Consider the following 21,986-nt stretch of genomic DNA (forward strand, 5'->3'; position numbering starts at 1 on the left):
AACTGTATCTTATTAAATGCTGAAGAGAAGTCAGCGAATAAGATTCTTGCAATGGATTTGAGTTTTTCCAAATGCTTACATACTCTAAAATACAGAGTTTAACATCATCTACCTTTTTGCCTGCTTGGTAGGCAAACTGTAAAGAATCAAGTTTACCTTCAACCAGGGAGGTGACTTCATCCTGTAAAGGTCCAATAGGCCTAAGATCCTTTAATTCCTTTTGACTTTAAGATTGTGGAATGGGAATTGAAGTAGATGTTTTCCAAACAGCGGGTAGCTTACAGCTGTCAGTGCACAACCTAAAGAGGTTAGAAAATATTCTACCTAAATGATCGGCACAATAGCTGAGAGTGTGCCCACAGATCCTGTCAGGGCCAGCAGTTTGTTTTCTTAAAGAGAGCTGTGACATATTTCTTAAATATTGTATGTCATTCTCGGGTGCCAAGGATTTCATCAACTGGGAAGCATTTCAAATCGAGAGAAAAATGAATTAAAGTTATTTCGGTAAATAAGCATCATTCACTCCTTTAACCCGAATAAATTTCCTGGACTATGGATGCTGGTCAATTCCACTCCAGGCTGCTCTCAGGTCACCTTTACTACAGTATACTGGATTTCGATTTCCCTTCCTTCCTTCCTTTTTGGCCCTATTTCATTCTTGACTACTCTATTGACAACCATCAAACTCACAAGGATTACCAGTATAGAAGCTTTTTTCGCTTTTTGTTGATGACAGATTTAAGCTCTTTAGATATCCATGGCTTGTTGTTTGGATACACAACTAACCTTTTTAGTTGGTATAACAGCACAAAAAGAAATATAAGAGGACACAGTGTCACATAATTCATCTATCCCCTGGCAGGCATCAGAAAATCACTGCCAGTCAGTACACTCAAAGCAAGCCTACAGAGATGTCGTTACAAGCTTTAACAGATTTTTCTGTGTACGCAAGGCACCTGAAGGTGGGCCTGTACGCAGGCATCAGGTAGACACCGTTGTGAAAGAAGCTCCGAGGGACTAACAGGCACCATAACACAAGTCTAGCATTGTACTTTTCTCTGTGGTGGCAAAAGACAGGTATTGCTCATATGTCCTCAGAGTTTCATTTAAGGTGGAATGATTAAAATTTGCAAAGAATGAATTTGGGAGCATCCTGGAAATGTGCGTCTAGCCTGTATGTGACGTCTGCAATCAGGTGAGCAGCGGCCCAAAGGTCGATGTAAACAATAGCAAAAAAAAAAAAAAAAAAAAAAACAGCAGTTGTAGCTCACGGGGAAATTGATAGGGATGGAGGGAGATGGAAAGGACATATCTTCTCAGTGTTACAGTGCCTCTTGTTAATAAAAAAGCACACTCCCCCTCCTCATCTCATCCCAGTGGTCTCCGGTGAATGGTCCAACCTGAGTGGGCGACCAAACCCACTAAGGAACTGATCCTCTTCTCCGTCCGTGTCACTGAGCCACGTTTCTGTGACTTTTGTCCATACTTCCAGCTCATCCATCTTGTTCCTGATGCATTGGACGTTGGGCAGCAGAGGCAGTCTGCGTCGCTCGTCAAGGCTCATAGTTTTGAGCCTCCAGTGTGCTCCAACTCTTCTCCCTCTCCCTCTTCTGACAGGAAGGCTTATCCAGAAAGTGACTCCAGAGCAGCTCCTCCGGTGTTGGCAAGAACAACTCAGTTTGTTGTGGATTGTAGTGATGAAAGTCTCTCCCGACAGAGAGCAACTCAGCTGAGACAGCTCTCAGAGTCGAATGGAGTCCTTCCACGCCAACTCTGTAAAGCGTTACCACGAATAAAAGCACTAACAATGATGAAAATGGCCCCATAGTCCACATGCTGAATGGCACACTCTGACACACGCTCCTCTACCTTAAAAACACATCGAACAAATAACAGCCACATAAAATCACATGAAAGACACTGGGTACTGAGGTGGGTAGCACACTGAGAAGCACCCCGATTCTTTCCCGTCACCCTGCCATAGTATTAACCAATTTTCACCTCTCTGCCTTTCTGCCATTGTCCGTCCTGTAATGTCTCCTATTACAGCACTCATAGAGCCTCTGCTCTCATCACTCTCTTGTCCTTATCCTCACCTTTTCCTTTCTGTTTCTCTCCTTCCTTCTCGAGGTCTTTATTTTCTTATTTCACCTCTTCCGTCTGTCCATTTCTAGCCATTTTCCTCCTGCCTCAGACATCATCTACAGGTGACTGCCAGGTCAACATGTAGCATTTTTAGCAAAACTAATAGATCAAGGCTTTGGTGTTCAAAGGCCAGCTCTCTCTCTCTCTCTGCCTCTCCCTAATCACTCCTCACAGTTTCACGACGCTGTGTCTGAGTGCACAGAGGTATTAGTTCTGCTGTCGACCTTGTTCTGCTCAAAGGGTTAGTTTATGGTTAAGCGCTCCACTGTAATTGGCCTTTAAAATCACTACATGTAAAATCAAATGCTGTCCAGCCAAATACATTGTTTTGGCAGCTCTGTTAGTCACAACCAGGAATAAGATCTGATCGAGCCGAACTGCCAGCATTTTTTTTTTTTGCCTCTTTCATTTGTGACCAGCTGGGGAAAGCGTCACATCACACTTGATGCCTGTTAGATGAATTCAAATGCTGCCGTTTAGTTATTTAATTAAGACTGCATTTCGACAAAAAGAGGGTTAGTTAGAAAAAAGATATTTTCTTCGCTGTGAGTGACACAATATCATGTCTCAGTCCACAGCTGAATGCAATTCATATTCCGGCATTCAGGCTTTCACTCTCTCAACTCAATGTGTTACCATCTTTACGATTCATTATGGTCTAAAGTTCTACAGTTTCTAAAATGCACATTAAAAATTGGGGAAACAACATTTTAGAGAGGCCTTCTTTAAGATTCAAGTGCAATTTTATTTTTGTTCATTTGTGTCTGTCAGAAAGTCTTGGGAATTAATTCTTTCACTCAGAAAGGAAAGTAAAAAGCTTTCAACAGCAGGTGCTCAACTGAAGAAGTCTTAAAAATGGAGCCGCACCATCCTTCACATTAATTCCCCTTTTTTGGACTTTTCGAGAGCTTTACTGCTTGCTTCAAAATGCAGTTTATAAACTTCCTCTGCTGTATAAACAACAAGCAGATAACAGTAGATGCACTGTTGGTCCATTTTGTGCCACCCTTTATTGTGCCAATGTAATAGATGATCTGCACTGTCTTATAATCAAATATATGCAGTACATTGACTGTGTTGAGAAAGTAAGCATAAATGTGTTGAGTCCACTAAGTTATCAGCCTCTTGCTGACCCGGTAGCAGGTTTTTAGCATTATTTCAGCTGTGGCTAATAGGCTCAAGTTAGCTTCACTATTACCATTAGCACACCTATTTGAAATAGATGACAAAGGAATCATTCTAAATAATTTCAGGCTGAAAGGACTGTATACAGTAAGTGTATATGTACATATGTATATGTAAATAAAAATATTTAGGATCTTTTACAGTAAATAAATAATATAAATAAATAAAGCATGTATAATATTTAGTACATATGTTCAGTACATCCAAGCAAAAATATTTTAGACTAGAAGTACTTTGTCTTTTATCTTGTAGCTGCTCAGCGGCACAGTGATTTAATGAGTAATTTAGTCGCTCAAATAAAATGATGAATAATACATAATGACACCGTCATTCATTTCTCTAAGGTTTGAGCGTGCCTGTTCATACAACTGCACAAATCTGTACGTAGTTTTGTTCAAAGAACGGGGATGTTAAGCTGGATGTCACTCCGTGCTGGATTCTTCTGTGTTGTCTGCTTGCAAACAAAACGCAGGTGCTTCCGCCGTCTCTGCCTGATCATAATTAGAGGAGCACAGCTGTCGTCTGCACCTCCGCTGACCCTTCTCTCGCAACGCCATTGATCTGCGTTGTCAAGGCCTCACTAGGAGAACTGCCATGCGCATATTCAAATGCACTACGCTACTTTGTTATCAGGAAGCAGCCTCTTGATTTGATCTCTGAAAAGAAAGCCAGGGAAAAAACCGGAGTGACTCCCAGGTGAGCAGCAAGCAAAATGGATTTCAATTAAGCTGATTGTTGCCATCAAGGCTACGAAAAGGAACTCTGCTCCTTGATACAATGTTGTCTTTGTCAGCTGTGTAAAGTTGTGGCGCTTTTGTCTGGTGAAGAAGGAGCCAGTGCTCAACCAAGCTGATACTTCTCAGCTTCCTTGCAGCAGCTCACTGCATTGACGCTCTGCTGTTCCCCCACTATGAAATCAAACTCACCACGAACATTCAAGTCTTTTGGCTCCCCGTCAACGTGTTTGTGTTGTACTCAAAGGCCAGGTTCTCAAAGACTTTTTGGCCAACTGAATGCCAAATTTGTTGTGTAAAGTTGAGCTGTGCTTTGTTTGGTGGTGTAAGTCAAACATTTGGCTAGAATCCCAGAAGTGGATTAAGCCCACTGTTAGATTAGACAAAATACTTTTCCAATCAAAGCTTTTGAATTCAGCAATGCAAACATGTTTTCCTATGCTGGATAATTACAGATAGACTTACAGTGGTCATTTTAGACCATATTAATGGGAAATTCCTTCATTTTCTCAGGTAGGCGGATTTAGAAAGGCCTCTCAAATCAAATTAGTAGTTTCTTTTTTTATATTTACTGCTCACAATAAAACCAACACAGCTGGTAGCCAATGGGGAGTTTAAAAGCATTTATCTCTTTTTTTTTCCACAAAGACATTTTGCTCTGAAATAGGACAGCAGAGAGGAAAGGGCCTCTCTGGAGGAAAGGAACTTTTTTTTTCCCCACTGAACTGGCTGATCAATGAGATAGAGATCTTGTGGTCAATGTTCCACTCTCCTAAAAGGCACTGTGGGATCCGCAGCCCACTTCATCTTTATCAGTGGTCTGCTTCTGCGATTACCACAGGGACCTGATGCAGCCTCATTACTACCACAAATAGAGATCTGCCTGCATGGGCTGAGAGCAGAATGAGCTGGCGATCACAGATAGAGATTGTGAGGAGGGTGGAGTTGACGAGCAGACTCTCTTAAATCTGGTTTTTCATCTTCCTTTCTCTCAAGGTTTTATTTTCTTTTTGAATGCCAACAGCTGGTCTCCCAAATCTCTCATAAACCTTTTGGTCCGAAAGGGGATCAGGTAGCCATAATAGACGACCACCTGCCCTCCTCCATCTAATGCCACCCTGCAACGCCATCTTTGCCAGCTCCACTCTGGCGTTCCAGCCTTGGCATTACAACTGCTGACTGATGGACAATGCCTCCAACAGCATCTGTTCCCTAATGCTTAGTGGCCAACATAATTCTCTGGCTTGCAATATAGATGCAACCAGCCAGACTTTATACTCTGCTCAGTCTTCTGATGATCTCTGATTAGCTCTGTTCTCTTTTAAAGAGTAAATGAACTGTTGTCAATCTTTCATCACTAAGCCTTGTATTTTGCTCAGTGAGACTGAGTGGCTGCTGTCCATTCGGCTGCATTGCCAAATATTTTCAAGGACAGTTCTTTCTTCTAGACAAGAATGTGCTGTATGCTAATTTATAGACAGGTTAATGTGTAGTAATGTAAATGAGTGATTTCGAACATGGCGGAGGAATATTTCCTACGCAAACTGTCCTAAAACCGAGTCTGGCATATACCAAGACCCATAAAAGGGTAGTAATACTCTATTAAACTGAGTTTTGTTCCCCCATCCCTCTGAGTCTAGGGCAACAGATGTAGTTGCTCATTATGTCTCTGCTCTCCATATGGCACTGCTGCACATTCACACACAACCCCCCACCACCACCACCACCCTCAGACCCCACCCGACAGGCCCCTGTTAGGTGCACGGCAGACAGGTAGCAGAATGACATGGGCACTTGTCAGCTCAACAACCGAGGCAACCCAGAGCTTGTTGGACGGGATGGAGGGGAAATTAGCTTTCTCCTTCACTTCAGTTCAGAGCAATGGTCTTCTCTCTAATGCCCAGTCAGACTTGAAACTACCTGTCTTGAATGTAACCTGAAGAAAGGTTGGTAAGCTTTCTACAAAGTGATGAAAAACCTGCTTCCAACAAACATCTAGCAGCACATCACCAATTTGGCAGATTGAAACGTGTAGGTTTATTTTATTCTTTGTTTTTAAAGGTAATCTGAGGAGATCACAGTGCGAGCTCAGTGTAATTAAGGCAAATATATTACAAGCACCTTGCAATTCAGTTGAGGCGTTTTTGCTGCCAAACAAAGGTACTTTCTTTTCCCTACTGCTCGCGCTGTGTGCAAGAGTGCCCGTGTGTGTGTGTGTGTGTGTGTGTGTGTGTTAAAGCCTCTGTCCCGTGAGATCTTCCTCATTAAACGCCTGTCAAACCCCTGTCTGCAGACCTGCCAGTCATTCTGTCATACGGCAGGAAACACGCATACGTACACACACATTTATACAAACACAGACTCACATTGAAGCAGTCAGTGGACTGATACACACACACGTACATGCGCTTGTTGAGCTGTAAGAAAGTGCCTGACTCTGTGCCTTGATGTCAGGGGTAGGACAGTTTTGCCTTGTCATTGCTGCAGATGGGCATCCCAACTCCTGTGCAAAAAACAGATCAAATGAGATTTTGATTTAAAATACATGTAGCATCAGGTGGACTGCGCACACTGTATTTTTTTGCATGTGTACATTTTTTCAAGCTGCCTGGAGAACTTCGATTTAGGTGTCCACAATGCTTATCTTTTGCTGGAGTACTTGTTTCCAGCTCTGAAGATAAATCTGAATCACTCTGGCTGTACATTTGAGTTTGATGTCATGCCACGTCATAAATTTGGGATCAGTCAGATGTTTCTCTGATCCTTTTGTATGGTGGGGAAGAGTCGAAGCATCATGGCTGAAATGTTTCACAGTGCTGTATTTGGGATGGCATCCTAAAGGTATTGAATTCCGATACTCTGCTCTAGTCGTTACACAATAAATACAGCATAAACAACTTTTATGACTTCCTCTTCTATTACCCAATAAGTACTGCATCTCCTAAATAATAAATGAGAGCCACAATAATCTGCTTTAACTTTGAATGTATTCGTGGCCCACTGAGACCAAACAATAACAAAGCTAAATGCTGATGCTGTTATTGAATCTCATGAAACTGTACGTCTTGAGTAATGAACTAATAAAGAGACGAACATGAGAAAGATTGCCTTTGACAAGATCCTCAAATCTCACACTGCTAAATTCAATGACACCATTTAGTGAGTACTGATTACAGACCCTTCACCATTCCTCACTACCTATTAGGTTATGTTTCCTCCCCTCGCTGTCATACAGTCTGTTTACCCCTCTCTGTCGTTCCCTTCGTCAACTTGTTTTTCAGTCAGACATTCGGTTGTTCTCTTTCTATCTCTCCCATTTTGCACCCAATCTCCCACTCTCCACCCACGTGTCAATCCCCTGACAAATGCCTGACTTACTCCATGGTATTTGGTTATATTTGCAGTGAAGCTACCAGATTAATAAAAATTGAGCAGCTACCTTGGGCTTCATTGTCTGCCTGAGATTTTCTTCCCCTTACAATTTTCAGATGCAATTAGTTTCACTCCCACACGAATGGTGCCACAGCCTTGAGCAGATGCTTTTAAAAGACACTTAGATGTAATTTTGATTTACAGCCTGCTTACTAGGATCTACAAGTTGTTTACATTGCCTTTAATAATAATTTTCTGTGCCCCAGCCAAGTGAATTCATATTTACAAAGCTTGTTTGAATTTAACTGCTCTCTCTACCCATGATGTGGTAATGTATTTAATATGTGTAAAGATTGTGTTTAAATCGATGCAGTTATTTTTGTCTGTGAGATATTTTAGTTACCTTTTAAATGATGTGATGTGTAACTACATGAAGGAAAACACAACTCCTAAACCTTCATCTTGACTGCTCTTAACTTAGCCTGCAGGATAAACAGCCTGTAAAAACTACACTGCTTCATATTACTTCATACAGTTGTTTTTTTGTTTTTGCTGATAATGATATTAAACAGCAGATCTCTGTGACTTTCATATTGGTTCATATTTTTGTAGGCTTAATGAGTATAAACACAATATTCACTAGTCACATTCATTCAATATTTACTCTTTTGCTCTGCATTTTCCCACCAGTAGCAGCCAAAATGTTACATTATGTTCAAACAGCAGTTGTGCCATTTAGTGCTGGGCAGATAGCTTTCTATGGGTTTATCACAGGACGGAACAAGAAACAAGGTTGAAAAAAGCCTGCATCAATACACTTAATTTTCAGTATGTAAAACCAAAAAGTATAATAAAATAGGCTGTCATGGACCAAGCAGTCAAAGCACATGGTAACAGGTTTCAAGTAAAGAAATTTCATTTATTTTTCCACAAAGCCCTTTACCGAAGTCAACAAATGAATATAACCAAATGAAGGGAATTAAAATTCTAAACTAAACTAATAAACATACACAGGGGATACAACTTTAAACAGTAAGTACAGCTCAACACAAAAGAACACCTTTAACCTTTTACCTCAGCCAACTCGTAGGTCTGAAAAGGGAACAACATGCTGTTTGTTTGTCCCCATGGACAAATTCTTTCCCATTACAAGTAAATTATTGATAAGGAAAACAGCTTTGATACCATCAACCTAAACAAAGATTGGCATGACATTTTCCAGTGGAGACAATTAACAAACAATAACATTATCCAGTTTGGCAATAAATTACCTCACTGGTGTTTCTTCCTGCAGAGATACACTGATGCAGCTGTTTGGTTCGCCGAGTCTTTGAAGCTGCTGAGACACACAGAGGAAAAGATTTTTCTGTTTTTATTTTTGGGTTTAATCAACTAGCAGAGCGACTGATGTTAGCTGTTGGTTAAAGATAAGAGGTCTGGCAAGTGACTTTGACATGGCTGACAACTTGCTGTTAGTGATGCAGAAATTGATTTTCTTTGCATGGAGTACCTCTCTTTTAACTTTAGTGCAACACTTTGTCACTCCACCTCATCATGAGAAACTACTGCAGATTAAGAATCAATTAATTTCATTTCTCTAACCGAGGGGCAAAAATACAAAGGCATGATGTATTCTTCTTGCAGGCCTTGCTGTAAGCTGGAGTTACAGGTTCCAATGTGGAAGATGACTTCAAAAGGAAAAGCTTTAAAGCTGTGTTAAGCATCTTATAAAAGTTCCTTTTCAGTAAAGAACTGTATTTAAATGAATAAAATGTTTCCAGTAGACATCATATGAGAAAATGAAAATGAAAAAATTGAAAAAATGATTCAGTGTGAGTCAAGACTACATGCTTTTGAATTTGATAATGAATGAAGACTCAATCAGGAGAAGTTCCCCAGAGATAGTAATGTTTTTAGCAATAGGGTCCAGTGCGCCAATTCAATGGTGAAAGACAAAGTGTCAATCTGGTATGTGTGTGCGTGTGTGTGTGTAAGCAGCTTTCTCAACCCCTACTGCCTCAGATACAGCCTATTGACGCATGTCAGATTTTTAAATGACAGGTTAAAAATCAGACACCGGCACCAGTCTGCAGCACAGCAGACACGAGGGGACACGAAGAAAAAAGGGCAAACAATCTGGGGTACGCAGAGAAACAGGAGAAAAAATGGTAAGATATCAGAAAGGGGCTGCGAAACATTGTACAAATGCAGCAGGGAAGATGAAGGACACACCTGAAGATGCGTACATTTCCCCAGTGTGGTGTACAGCTATTACCCAGGTTTTAGGGCTCCTTGAGAGGAATGAATGGTGTTGCGGTGGCTGTCAGTAGTCGCAGCACCTCCATCCATCCAGTCACCCAGGGGACTCCATTACACCCTGATGGGTAGGGATGGAAAACCAATCGAGGGGATGTGGGGACGAGAGCAAAAGCAATGTATGGGTGCTGGGAAGCACACAGACAGGCAATCTGCCATGATGTAGAGGTTCCCTCCCCTGTTCTTCCTCTCGGTCCCAGCATGCCCTCCTCTATCCCCTTCGAGCCCTGCTGCACTCTACCACAGTGACTTGCCAACAGCTCGACCCAAAACCTGCCACACTCACGCTTACAGTCTCCTTCTACCCGTCTTTTTCCTCCCAAGCCCCACTACCCCATTTTATGCACCTGTTCAGGGTGGAAATGTTGCACCTTCGTTCTGCCACATCATTCTGATAGAAGGTGCAAACCCAGAATGAGGGCTGGTGGGGTGGGGTGGGGGTTATCTGTTGTCCTTTGAGCCCACAGTGGGGGTAGTCAAACAGCGAGACTCTTACACTGTCTATGTGAAAGCTAGTGTTGGCATAGCAGAACGGACAGAGATATTGTTGTGTCAGACTGGAATGTGATCCAAAATCACACACTTGGTGCCTTTGTATGGTTCAATGTGATGAATCAGGACAGCGTTATAAAGTATCTTCAAACCAGTAATATGGCAGGATCCCTGCTCTTTGTTCACATCATCATGTGGTGAGCTGAAGCAGACATGGATTCCATTTGCTGGGTGGGGGGGGGGCATAGAAGGGAAATATGTTTGAACGTTCGGGGAATGTATTTTCTGATTTCACTAAAGTTCAGCAGATTTGTAAGGAGCTCCAATCTGGTTTTTGTTTGCTGTGATCTGCTGTGGAAGGCTGCAGGGTTAGCTGCGGTGTACTTAACCGCCCTTCTGACAGTGGAGATGAGCCCATGTACGATGTTAGTACAGTGGGCATGGTATGATTTAGTCATTCGGGGTAGCTGAGGAATACAGATGCTTGTATAGTTTCAGGATTTAAGGTTGTCTAAGTGTCCTCTTTGGAGAGTGAAACTTCCCAATAAGCCTGAGATGGCCAAACTGTGTATTTATTGGTTTGTACTAAATGATTGACCGGCTGTTTTTACTTTTCTTTGTGTCTGATCGTAGTTTTCGAATTCTGGCAAAATGTGAATGTTCTTGAGCTTTCATGCTAATATTCTGTTTATTATACCCATATTGAAAATGTGACAATGTGGCTTTTCAGATGTTCTTTTCTATCTGTCTTTATCTTTCTGCAATGTGTATTTGCGTTTTTCCTTTTTTGTGTGATTTGTGATAGGAAGTGCATCAGATTTAAAAAAAAAAAAATACTTTCATATAACCATCATATACATGCACCAGCCTCAACAACCTCTGCACTGGCCACTTGTAGTGGATTCAACCATCCTCAAGTTGAAGTCAATGCAAATACTCAAGGTCTAGATAATTACTATATTAATATAACTCATGATGATTTTAATTTGTTTTAAAAATCTCACATTATTCCGGATATTTCTGAGTGCCTGGATCCTCCACAGTCAGGAAGATATACAAATGTTTCGTAACATTTGGTTAGGCAATGTTTGGGTTGTTATGTTGGAGATTTCTCCAACCAAAGCTTGCTTGTGTGGGAGGAACAGAAATAAGTTTTTACATCTCAAGTTGTATTCTACATCCGTATCAGCGCCTCAGTCACTGAAAAATATATCTATTCTGAATATGCACAGCACAGATCCCTGGGTTATGCTTCCTTACAGTTTATCATAACAGATTAAACCGATTTTCCTCAGAGCTCTTCTTTCTTCTGGCGTTTGTACTATTTTTGTACTGCAGTTAACAGCCATTTTCTCTTCTCTCCTGGGATTGCCCTGTCTGCTGACATCTGCCTTTTTAAACATAAAATGTCAAGCTCAAGTGCTGCATACAGTCTGATATCAATATCGTATCTCTTTGCAGGTTCCCTATGTCAAGGTGGCTCCTGAAGACATTCTGAAGGTTCAGTTCCCCCGGTTTACCACTCTGGACCTGAGGCCAACCAACACCGACATCAGCCTGGCTGTAGCAGGACTTCTCACCTTCTTCAACAGCACCACTGCCTGCCTCATCTGTGCCCAGGCTGACTGTGAGTATATGGCTCTCACACCCTCATGACAAACACACGGCCATTCACACCTGTGAAGGATCCCCACAAGCTGCTTTCCCCACATTTGCCAACAAAGTGCAAACATTTCTGTTTAATGTCTACATTTTGTTTTTTTTTTACACGTGTTTGCACACATAATCTTCTTGCACGCGGGCTGGCTGTGTTCTGACAACAGATGCGGCGCTTATCAATAATGCACCCTATGCCATGCTCCCTTCTGAAGCAGCTGCTGCCCTCCACGGCTAGAATGCCTTCACAGCAGCATGCCCGACATCAGCATCCCAAAATAAATTACATTTATTGTAAAATCTTCTTTTTCAATGTCACTGTCATACCCTAATTAAAATGATGAGAATAAACATTACGCTCTGTCATGTGTAGCCTGTTTTAAAACTTGAATCCCAGTGTGATGACTGTGTGGACTTTTCAGTCGCTGCCTGCTGATGATCAGAACGGATCTTAAAGACAGACAAGAGAGCACCACCAATGATATGACCTCCTTTTGTCAAAGACACTTGTTATATTTTAAAGATACCAAACTGAATGACCTCAAAAATAAAAGCTTGTAAAATCTCCTCCAGGAGGGTTAATTCTTTTGGAGAGGAAGATTAAATCATAGCCTGTTCCCACCCTCTCTTAGTGCAGCAAGCAGTAATTACAACCAGCTAGACAAAAGCAGAGTGACCCTGAGTTGCACCCGCTAACCTTTTTCCAAATAAGGAGTAGGCTTTGAAGACAGGAAATAGGCTTGAGACATCAACAATGTGTCAGACAGACCTGAGATGGCAATGAGCCACTGTGAGCCGCCTGCTCCATCTATCTCCACTCTCAGTTTTTCTGCTTTTCAACTTTCTCTTTGACTGTCTCTTGGTCTTTACTTGGCTGTTACCTTTCATTTATAACCTTTAGATTTTATCCCTTGAAGCAGCATCTTTTATTTAGCAAACCAAACTTTCTTTTTTTTTTTTGGAGGGGGGTGGGGTTATACAAATTCAAAAAGGGCTAGGGTACTTTGATACATTTGAAACTATTGCTGTGAAGAATGAATTAAATTTACCAAAAGAAAATATATACTTCTTTTTAAACCAACCCTACAGCCAGGGTCAAATTGTATCATTACTTGTTTTCCTTCCAGGTCTTGCTGTACCTGTCAGTCATTTTTCTAATTCAGGGCTAAGATCCTGCTCCTGAGACATGTACTCCACAGAGTGTTGATGAATACAGCTCTGGCAAGAGCTGTGATAACGAGTGAACCTTTTAGATATCCTCTGACTTCAATATTGGAAAGTTTTGGGGGGAAGAAAGTGATTTTAATGTCACTTTTATTTCTCCCTCTGGTTGGCTGTGGATGTGTATGTTGGTGGGAAGGTTCTTATTCTGTGTATAAGAGGGGAACGGAAATTGAATGAAAAGATGAGGGGATATGAAAGTTCGATAGAGAAAACTGAGAGGAGATGAGAGGAGAGGAGGCTATTTGCCAGATGTGGGAGATGTGATATTTAGTGACTGGGGTGAGGGAAAGGGAGGAGACAACCATGCTGGAATTGTACATAAGCAACAAGAGGGAGAGTGTGCAGGGAATGGCATGTCTGCCTTGATGCCGACACTCATTGGTTCCATGAAAAACGCAGCCAGTGGCAGCATGCCTATATTTGTGTATGTGTTTATATTTGTCAATGTGTGTGCAAATATCTGTGTTCTGCAGTGGCATTAGCTGAAACTTATTCCTCTTTGGCTCCAGCTCCACCCGCCCCGTCCAGTCTCACATTCAGGTCGGCTGGCAGCCCTCCTATCGGTGGCTTGTCCACATGCACCAGCTCCATTAATCACCCAGGCCAGTGACAGCCTAATAGACCATGGCCAATTCATGAATATATTCTAGCCATGGCTGAGGAGGCGGAAGTGGATGGTGAGCGGTGCCCGAAGGCATGGTGCACACCAGGACAGGCGTTAATCTAGCTAACCTCCTCTATTGATGGCAGTGTAAGCAGTAGCAGCTGCAGTACTGTAACTGTAAGAAGAAAACCATCCATGTGGTTGAATTTTCATGTTGTGTTCCTGCGGCCTTTTGTAAATGAACGGAGTCACAGATGCAAACAGAGCTGGACAGAGTACATAGCTTCACTACTTGAGTAAAAGTACAGATGCTCCTTGTGAAGTGTTACTCCAATACAAGGAAATGTAGCTTTGTCAAAATATTACTTAAGTAAAAGTAGAAAATAAATGCCTAAGGAAACTCAAGAAAGGAAAGTATCTTTATTGTCATTATACAATACACTGATGTGATTCTGCTACAGATGTTTATTACTCAAAAATACCTTCAGTTAAAGAGGCCCTAAAGAACCGGTCTGTGGAGGGATCCGGTCCAGTCTCTGTCTCTGGAGGGGTTTGGTCCAGTCCAGAGGTCTCCAGCTCCGGTCCTGGAGGGACACTGTCCTGCTCCAACACACCTGATTCAAATGATCAGCTCGTCATCAAGCTCTGCTGAAGTCTGATCAGGAGTCACTCATCTGAATCAGGAAACATCCAGGACCGGCTTTAGAGACCTCTGGTCCAGTCTCTCTTCTGAACAAAACATATTCTATATGGACACAATAAACACAGACTCCGGGGGGTCTGGTGGTCCGGTCTCTGCTGGTTGTGCTGTGTGTTACCTTGTGTTGCTGTCTCTACTATTCACCTTGATTAACAGACTGTCCTGGGTGCTCCATGTCTAGTTCTTCCTCTGCCTCCTTTTATGATCGTACTTCTTGTCATAGATTCAGGATGACGGCAGAAATGGAGGTGAGAATTAGTGAGTTAGAGTCGCGGCTCCGCATTTTAGCTAGCTGAGCTTATGCTAGTGTAGCTAGCTACAAAGCTAATTCTGTTTAACCTTAGCTTGGCTCGTTCACGCTGGTAACCATGGTAACTACCAGTCCGGGCTAAGGCGGAGTAGTTGAACACATGGACCGGCTTCATTCAGTTCTTTACTTCCGTCAACATCACAACACAGCACTTTTAGGAGTTTCATCACACTGACTATAAAGCTCACAGCGGCCACAGCTGGAGTTCACACCGTTCACCGGACAGAGGGACAAACTAGCTTCTCTGCAAGCGACTGCCCGCAGGAGGGGAGGGGGTTGTTTAAACTGTTGGCGTTATTTCGCACAACAATATTGATACCGCAGATTTAGAAGAAGTACTCCACTGCTTCAGACACAACAACACACACAAGGACCGGGACATTACTCGTTGTTAATGTTTTTTTAGACCTGTATTCAGCTGTGAGTGATGAGGAGTTGGACCGTGTTGTTGTCAGTGATGTCAGAAGACATCCAAACTCTGAACTGAAGAAGGAGCCGATCATTATGGAGAAATAATCCAGGTAGGATGAGGATTATACACACACAGAGGTGTGTTACAAAAACAATTACAATTAAAAACAATGAACTAGTAATGTTAGACTAGAGCAAAAGTAGAAAGTAAGGAGAGCAGCAATAGAAATGTAGTGGAGTAAAAAGTACAATATTTGGCCTTCAAATGTGGTGAAGTGAAAGTAAAAGTATCCCCCAAAAATAATACTCAAGTACAGATACTCAAAATCTGTACTTAAGGACAGTACTGAAGTAAATGTACTTTGTTGCTGTCCACCCCTGAATGCTAATGTATGTATAGATGTATGAACACACTCATAATGTGCAGATCTCCCACGCGGACTTCCAACAGCGCACTGATCAGTGTAGCTGTCAGTTCGCTGAAAGAAAACATCCAATAAGCTCATGAATGTAACAGGAGCTGCAGTGCAGGTTCTGAGTTTCCAAGTTCAACAAAACCAAACGTCTCAAATTTTTGATATGCTCAGTGGGAAAACAAAGTTTTCCATTTTAATTCACTGGGTTGTTCCACTTCCTACTGCAGGAGGAAACACTTTCACTCTATGCTTTACTGTGAATTATAATGATAACTTCTCAGTTATTCAACGTGCCTCTATTCTCTTTTAATAATTAGATCCCGTGTCATAAATAAGAATTCTATGACTCACAGTTGTCTACACACTGACTTTGGGTGCTTTACAGACACAATGTGGTAAAGCCTCCAGTGACCTGTAATCTGCTGGTCAGGTGGAGGTGATGTCTTAAGTGAACAGGGATGTATACAGTAAGTTATAGCAGTGTGCTTGTAGTGGTAGAAATAGAACACCTTGTAGTTTTAAAAAAATCTCATTCTCAAGGCAGTAAGCTTTAAACTCTCATAATGCTGTTTCAGATTACTAAAAACTATGACATTTATTATTATTATTTCTTTATTTATCTATTTTATCTATTTAGGAGAGTGATCAGAGTTTGTGTCCAAAATGTTCTGGGCTTTTGCTTTCATTGACAACCCAACTTTTATACATCTGCTTGGTGCAAAAATGTTTTTTTGGCACTTTTTTCAGGTTTTCATCATTTTCACGAGTATGTGCACAGAAAAATGTGCATGAAAAATAGTTGGAAACACATTGTGAGACATTCTGGGTTTGATTTCAATATGCAGTGTTGGGGCATGTTTGTTCCTCAATAGTCTATTTAAATGAGCCAGAGACGTTGAGTTCCTTAAAATGGAAATGCCCTTCCACAGGACATCTTTCTTGCAACTTCGCCTATACATGCATTTGCTGTAAAATATGATCAGATCTTTGTCCAAGTTGCAATTTTGAGGAATTACAATGTATTCATAGTCCTAACTGTATTGCTGTTCACTAAACATCTGCTGGTATGAACCATGCCTTTGTCTGGATTGGGGTGTTTTCCGCCTCTGACCTGGACAATTCATCATCAACACAGGGAAAAATTAATTACCATGTTTATCTAGATATCTTTAATTATATGGAAATAAAAGTTATTGGTGCCAAAGGAGCTTCCATCAGTTCTTAGACCCACTTATTTTGTCCCATTAGATTTGAATACTGTGCTTAATAAAGACGCTGAACAATTGCAATTTTTTGTGAAATAGCAGCTTAGGGACACTATATTGTCTACATTGTCTTTATAGTGACTAAGTTGACAGTCATAGCTTGTTTAATGACCAAAGAGTTAAGAAAACTTTAGAAAAGGGTTTACCTATACTTTCTTGCCAAAGCACCAAGGTTTTATTAACCTGCATCCCCCCACGCAGCGATTTCAAACTTTGGCTTGAAATCCTGCAAATGGACTTTTCTGCGGTGTAAGTCCTTTTGTGTTATCCAGTGTGCCGTATGAAGGATCAATATGAATTCTGTTTGCAGAAATAACAGTGATGATCAGCTTGGCCACACTTATTGTGATGATTCCACTTATGGTAATTTGGGTTAATGGACTAATATTCTCAGACATAATTAAACATTTTTGACACACAGTGTTGTTGACATCATTTCAAAGCAATGGCCCCAGATGCGGCAAAGTAATTTTATACTCTTCTTGGGGCTTAATGATGAGTCAGGGTAGTGCTGTCATCAAGACTTTTGGTTCTGTGTTAAAAGTTTCATCTGTGACGAACATTTCATTATATTTTTCACCCAGACCTTTGAAGGAAATCATATTCACTGGTGTGTCATACTGATACGATCATGTTTTACACTTCCTGTACCACTGTGGGGTGACAGGTGTCTTCTGTGCTTCTGCAAGTCTTTGTGTGTGAGAGAGATGTCAGAAGCACACAATATGTGAAAGGTAAATGAGTAGTTGCCTAAGTTGAATGTCAGCCCTCACATTTGTCTGTGCGGCTCAGAGAGTCGGAGCCATGTGTTGTCCATGCCAATAAGGGGGTTTTGTCTCACTAACACACACCTAGGTGTGTACTACACTTGTGAGGATCCTCTTTGATACTTGCAGTCGAACACAACTCTGATGTTTATCTTAAACTTAGAGAGAGCAGTCTAGCACCTGCTCTGATGGATGTAGTTGGGTATAGTCAAGTGTATTTTGCTCTATCTTTAACCACACACAACAGTCATGTCTTAGCGTCCTGGATTACAGCTGTACTGTGCATTACTTCAGGCGCACGCTGGCTGCAGAATGCCATGGTTGTCATTTTGGCAGAAGAGTTTTATGCTTTAAGACTTCAGTCCTGGGCGATTTGGTGACACCTGTGGTTACCGGTAATAACGTTCCCTGCACTGGCTTCACAGTAAAAGCTACCTTGCTGTTTGGCAGCAGAAAACTTTAGAAGCAACAGCAGTGGGAAATGTTCAGCAGAATATTTCCCCAGTTCTGTTCGAGCAGCAAGCAGGCCGCCATGAGGCTGGTGGCAATTAGTTACAATTATGAGCAGTATAGGTATTGCTGATATATTGTTTCCTATAAGCGGGAGTTGCCAGTCACAATAAAAACTATAATGTGATACGATTAAATAATTTAAACCTAATTATGAAACCAAAAAGCCCTCTAAAGAACAGGGGACCAGTCAAAGCATCCTCACCGTTCAATGTCCAAACCACAGTGCTCAAAAAGACAGAAGTACAAGCACACACATCTGCACACCATACACAGCCCGTTTCATATTATTCTGTGAAAGAAATATCATATCATATTATTTTGTTCAACAGAATAATATGAAGGACTCACACTTTACAGGCTATGATGTGCACGCATATACACACATGCACTTTGTTTTCTCTGTTCGGGGACAACACAAACTAAAGAAGACCAAAGTTTTTACTCAGTTGCATGTTTTTCATTTGATTGAAACAAGTTCACCAGCAGCAGTGAGGGAAGAGCATGGCTGCTGTAAAGCACCCCGGTGAAAAAAAGATTCTGACTTCACTTTGAATCCTGTGCTGCCTGAACACTAAAGAGAATGCAAGCTTTTCTTCTGTGTCACTGTGTGTGTATCTATTACAGTGCGCCATCTAATGTCACGTACTTGACATGAAATTTCATTTGATGCTTTTCATGTAAAGAAGTTGCAGAGAGTGGACGCAGACAGCAGACACAGAGGGCAGTTCACGTGAAGCTGCTTCAAGCTCATCAAATGTATTCTGTGTTTTAGCAGCAAGGGAGGTTTAAGGCACAGGCAAGCCAGCAACTAGCATTCAGGAATGATGTCTCCTGAGTGCACAGACACGGGGAGCCAGGTACAGGAAGACAATGACACACTGTAATATACCTCAATACAGCCAGACTGAAAGACCGGCTAACACTGAGCTATAATTACAGAAGCTATTAGACATAATGCTGGTGTCTGGGATGGTCCGTAGCATCTGTTAATGTGCTGTGGAGAAGCTAGAGGAGCCAACTTAATAACTAATGCTACACCTAAATCGGTCACCATAAAATAAAGCGCATAAAATATCTGTTGATGTAAAAGTTGAGTGCCATTTTATTATTGCCTGATAATGAAAATAGTATTTTGGGGCTCTACAAATGTTTTCTCCACAAAGTTCTGTTTTTCTCTTTACTCCTTTGCCAACATCAAGTGTTATATGCATCTGAGCCTCAGTCAAATCGACTGGGCGAGGCCAATAACTGTTTTGTTTGGGTTTTAGTTTTCTCTCAAATTAGTTTACATTTCTATATGGAGAATTATCCCAGTAACCTCTCTGAGCCTGCTAATACATGAATGAACAGTTACTGGTGAAAATCTGCAGCAAGCATTTTGACTAAGTCAGCTGTGCTATAATTAGTGAAATCCTGTTTACCTCACTGGAGTCAAACTATTTGTTAGCATGGGACAGTCCAAGAGATCCCGTTGAAGTACCCCATTTGTGTTTGATGACTTTACAACAATTGGAATTCAAGGTAATCAGTCCTGTTGTTCTGCATGGAAAAGTTTTTATGGATTTGTTGTAATGCGTGTGGCAGAAAACAAATGAGAGGCACATTTGTTTTGTGTTTGACAACAGTGAACTTGTGAAGTTTATATTTCTGCATTTCCCAGATTTGCTTGCCTTTTATTACATTCATTTGCATTACGGTTATGTGTTTTCATAATTTTTAAAAGAGGTTATTTAGTTCCATCTCCCTGGGAGGGTCTGCCAATGATTATAATCAACCTTGTTTATTTGTGTGTATGTGTGTGTGTGTCTGTTTATGTATTTCACCAACAGGCTTATTGAACTTGGAGCAGCTCCTCAGGCAGTTCCTCATCTCCAAGGAGACTCTGTCAGTGCGCATGCTTGATGACAGCCAGGACCCAACCCCACTCCTGAAGGAAATAAGAGATGACAAGACTGCCACTATTATAGTCGACGCTAACGCCACCATGTCACACATCATTTTGGAAAGGGTTGGTATATTGTTGTTTTTTTGGCCTTGGTTTCATCCGATGTATTTTTTTGGGGAGGATGTCAGTGTGGGGTTGTTATTTATGAACAGAGCCTGACTTTTTTCATTCATTCATCTTCAACTGCTTATCTGTTTCCGGGTCACGGGGGGCTGCTGGAGCCAATCTCAGCTCACTCTGGGCGAGGTCGGGGTCACCCTGGACAGGTCACCAGTCCATCACAGGGCCAACAGACAGACAGACAGAGACAGGCAGAGACCACCAAACACTCACACCCAGACCTACGGAAAATTTATAGTCTCCAGTTAACCGAAATATGTTGTCTTTGATGGTGGGAACCAGAGTATCCGGAGGAAACACACGCAGGCATGGGGAGAACATGCAAACTTCAGGAACTGAACTCACAACCTTCTTACTGTGGGGCAACAGCGCTAAGCCCAATGTCTCTGTGCTGCCCTAACCTGACTTTATTCCATCTATTTAGTAGAGAGTCTTTACTATAGTTGAAGTTTTATACTGTTGAAAAGTTCCCAAGACATCAATAACATTCTCATACCTCTGAAAAAGCAAAACAAAGTTGAAAATGCCAGGGGCAAAAAGTCTTCAAGGCTTTAGGTAATAGTATATGTTGAGATAGACTTAGTTTTTTCAACTGGAAGAAAAGGGTGATTAGTATTTAGTTTTTACCTGCAGAGACAGAGATTGTATTCCCCATACAGCTGGAAATATAGTGTGCAGAACATATATATAAAAAAAAAAGAAAATCACTGTCACTCCATCACAATCTATTTTCTGTCTTGAATCACGAGCTAGCTGTGTGACACGTTTTCACAATATGCTTTTAAAGAGGGAGGGGTTGCGGAGCCCGTAGACGGGAAGTGTCCAATATAAAATGAGGCAATCCTGTCAAACAACTATGTTACATCAAATGACATGGATGATGTGTGCTGCAGTGATTCATTGCCCAGTTAAACTGATTAGTGTAAGTAAGAACAGACTCATAAAGTGAAGTCCTTTTGTCTAATTTATGTTATAACACACATTGTGGATTAAAACTATCTGTTGTGTAAATCAATGAAGCAAATTAAGCAGGCAGATCCTTCAATGTATCAACTGTTAGTTGGCCCACCTTTCCGGGTTCAGTGATGGTGAGTGGCTCTGTCAGCAGTACAGGAGAACATTCACTGTTTGGACTTTTTCCACCAGCGGCCCACACAAATATTAATCAGATCTTCAGAGCATTATTATTAGCACCTTGGACACTTGGACTCCAGAAAATCCTGCTAGTTTCTCCAGATTGAGGCTCATTGGGTGGATGTACAGAGCCTTTATGGCATAAATAAAATGGCTGTAGGAGCAGTGGACAGGAGGGTGTTTGGCAGGAGCATATGGTCTTTAGTAATTAATTTCCAGCTCATTATTTCTTGAAGACGATGGATGGATGGCTAGAGTGAAGGTGACAATAACTGTAGACAGAAGGTGGATTGGGAAGAGATGGAAAGGACAGAGATGTTTCTCTCACTCTGTCCTTCTGCTGTCCACTATACTCTATCTCATGGTTGTCTTCAATCTCAATCTCTCACCTCAATCAAGTGGTCATCCAGTCACCATAGCAACCCCAGGCAACAAAGCTGCAGGAAGCCACAGTGGGATGTCTCTTCTCTGCTCCCCTTCTCTGTCCTTCTGTTGCCTCAGTTTTAATATAGAGTTGTTCTCCTTCTCACAATTTGCTCTCTGTCAAAATGCAAAGAAGACAAATATGCCTCACACCTCTGTCCCCATGTAATTATCATTTATCCATCCCCCTATCTCAAACTTTTTTGTTTTCTTTCTGTGTCACCCTGTTCCTCTCTCTGTCTGTGCAGTGAAAA

General features: G+C 41.5%; 1 protein-coding gene across 1 annotated transcript in view; it reads left to right on the forward strand.

Annotated features, from left to right (window-relative positions):
• Positions 1–21,986, forward strand: part of grik4 (glutamate receptor, ionotropic, kainate 4) — a 130,005-nt gene that overhangs the window by 42,270 nt on the left and 65,749 nt on the right. The window contains exons 4-5 of the mRNA XM_029517000.1: positions 11,706–11,871; positions 19,940–20,118. Coding sequence (XP_029372860.1) covers positions 11,706–11,871; positions 19,940–20,118 — 345 coding nt within the window. The remainder of the gene's footprint in view (positions 1–11,705; positions 11,872–19,939; positions 20,119–21,986) is intronic.

The sequence above is a fragment of the Echeneis naucrates genome, chromosome 13, assembly GCF_900963305.1.
Source record: "Echeneis naucrates chromosome 13, fEcheNa1.1, whole genome shotgun sequence".
Lineage (NCBI taxonomy): Eukaryota > Metazoa > Chordata > Actinopteri > Carangiformes > Echeneidae > Echeneis > Echeneis naucrates.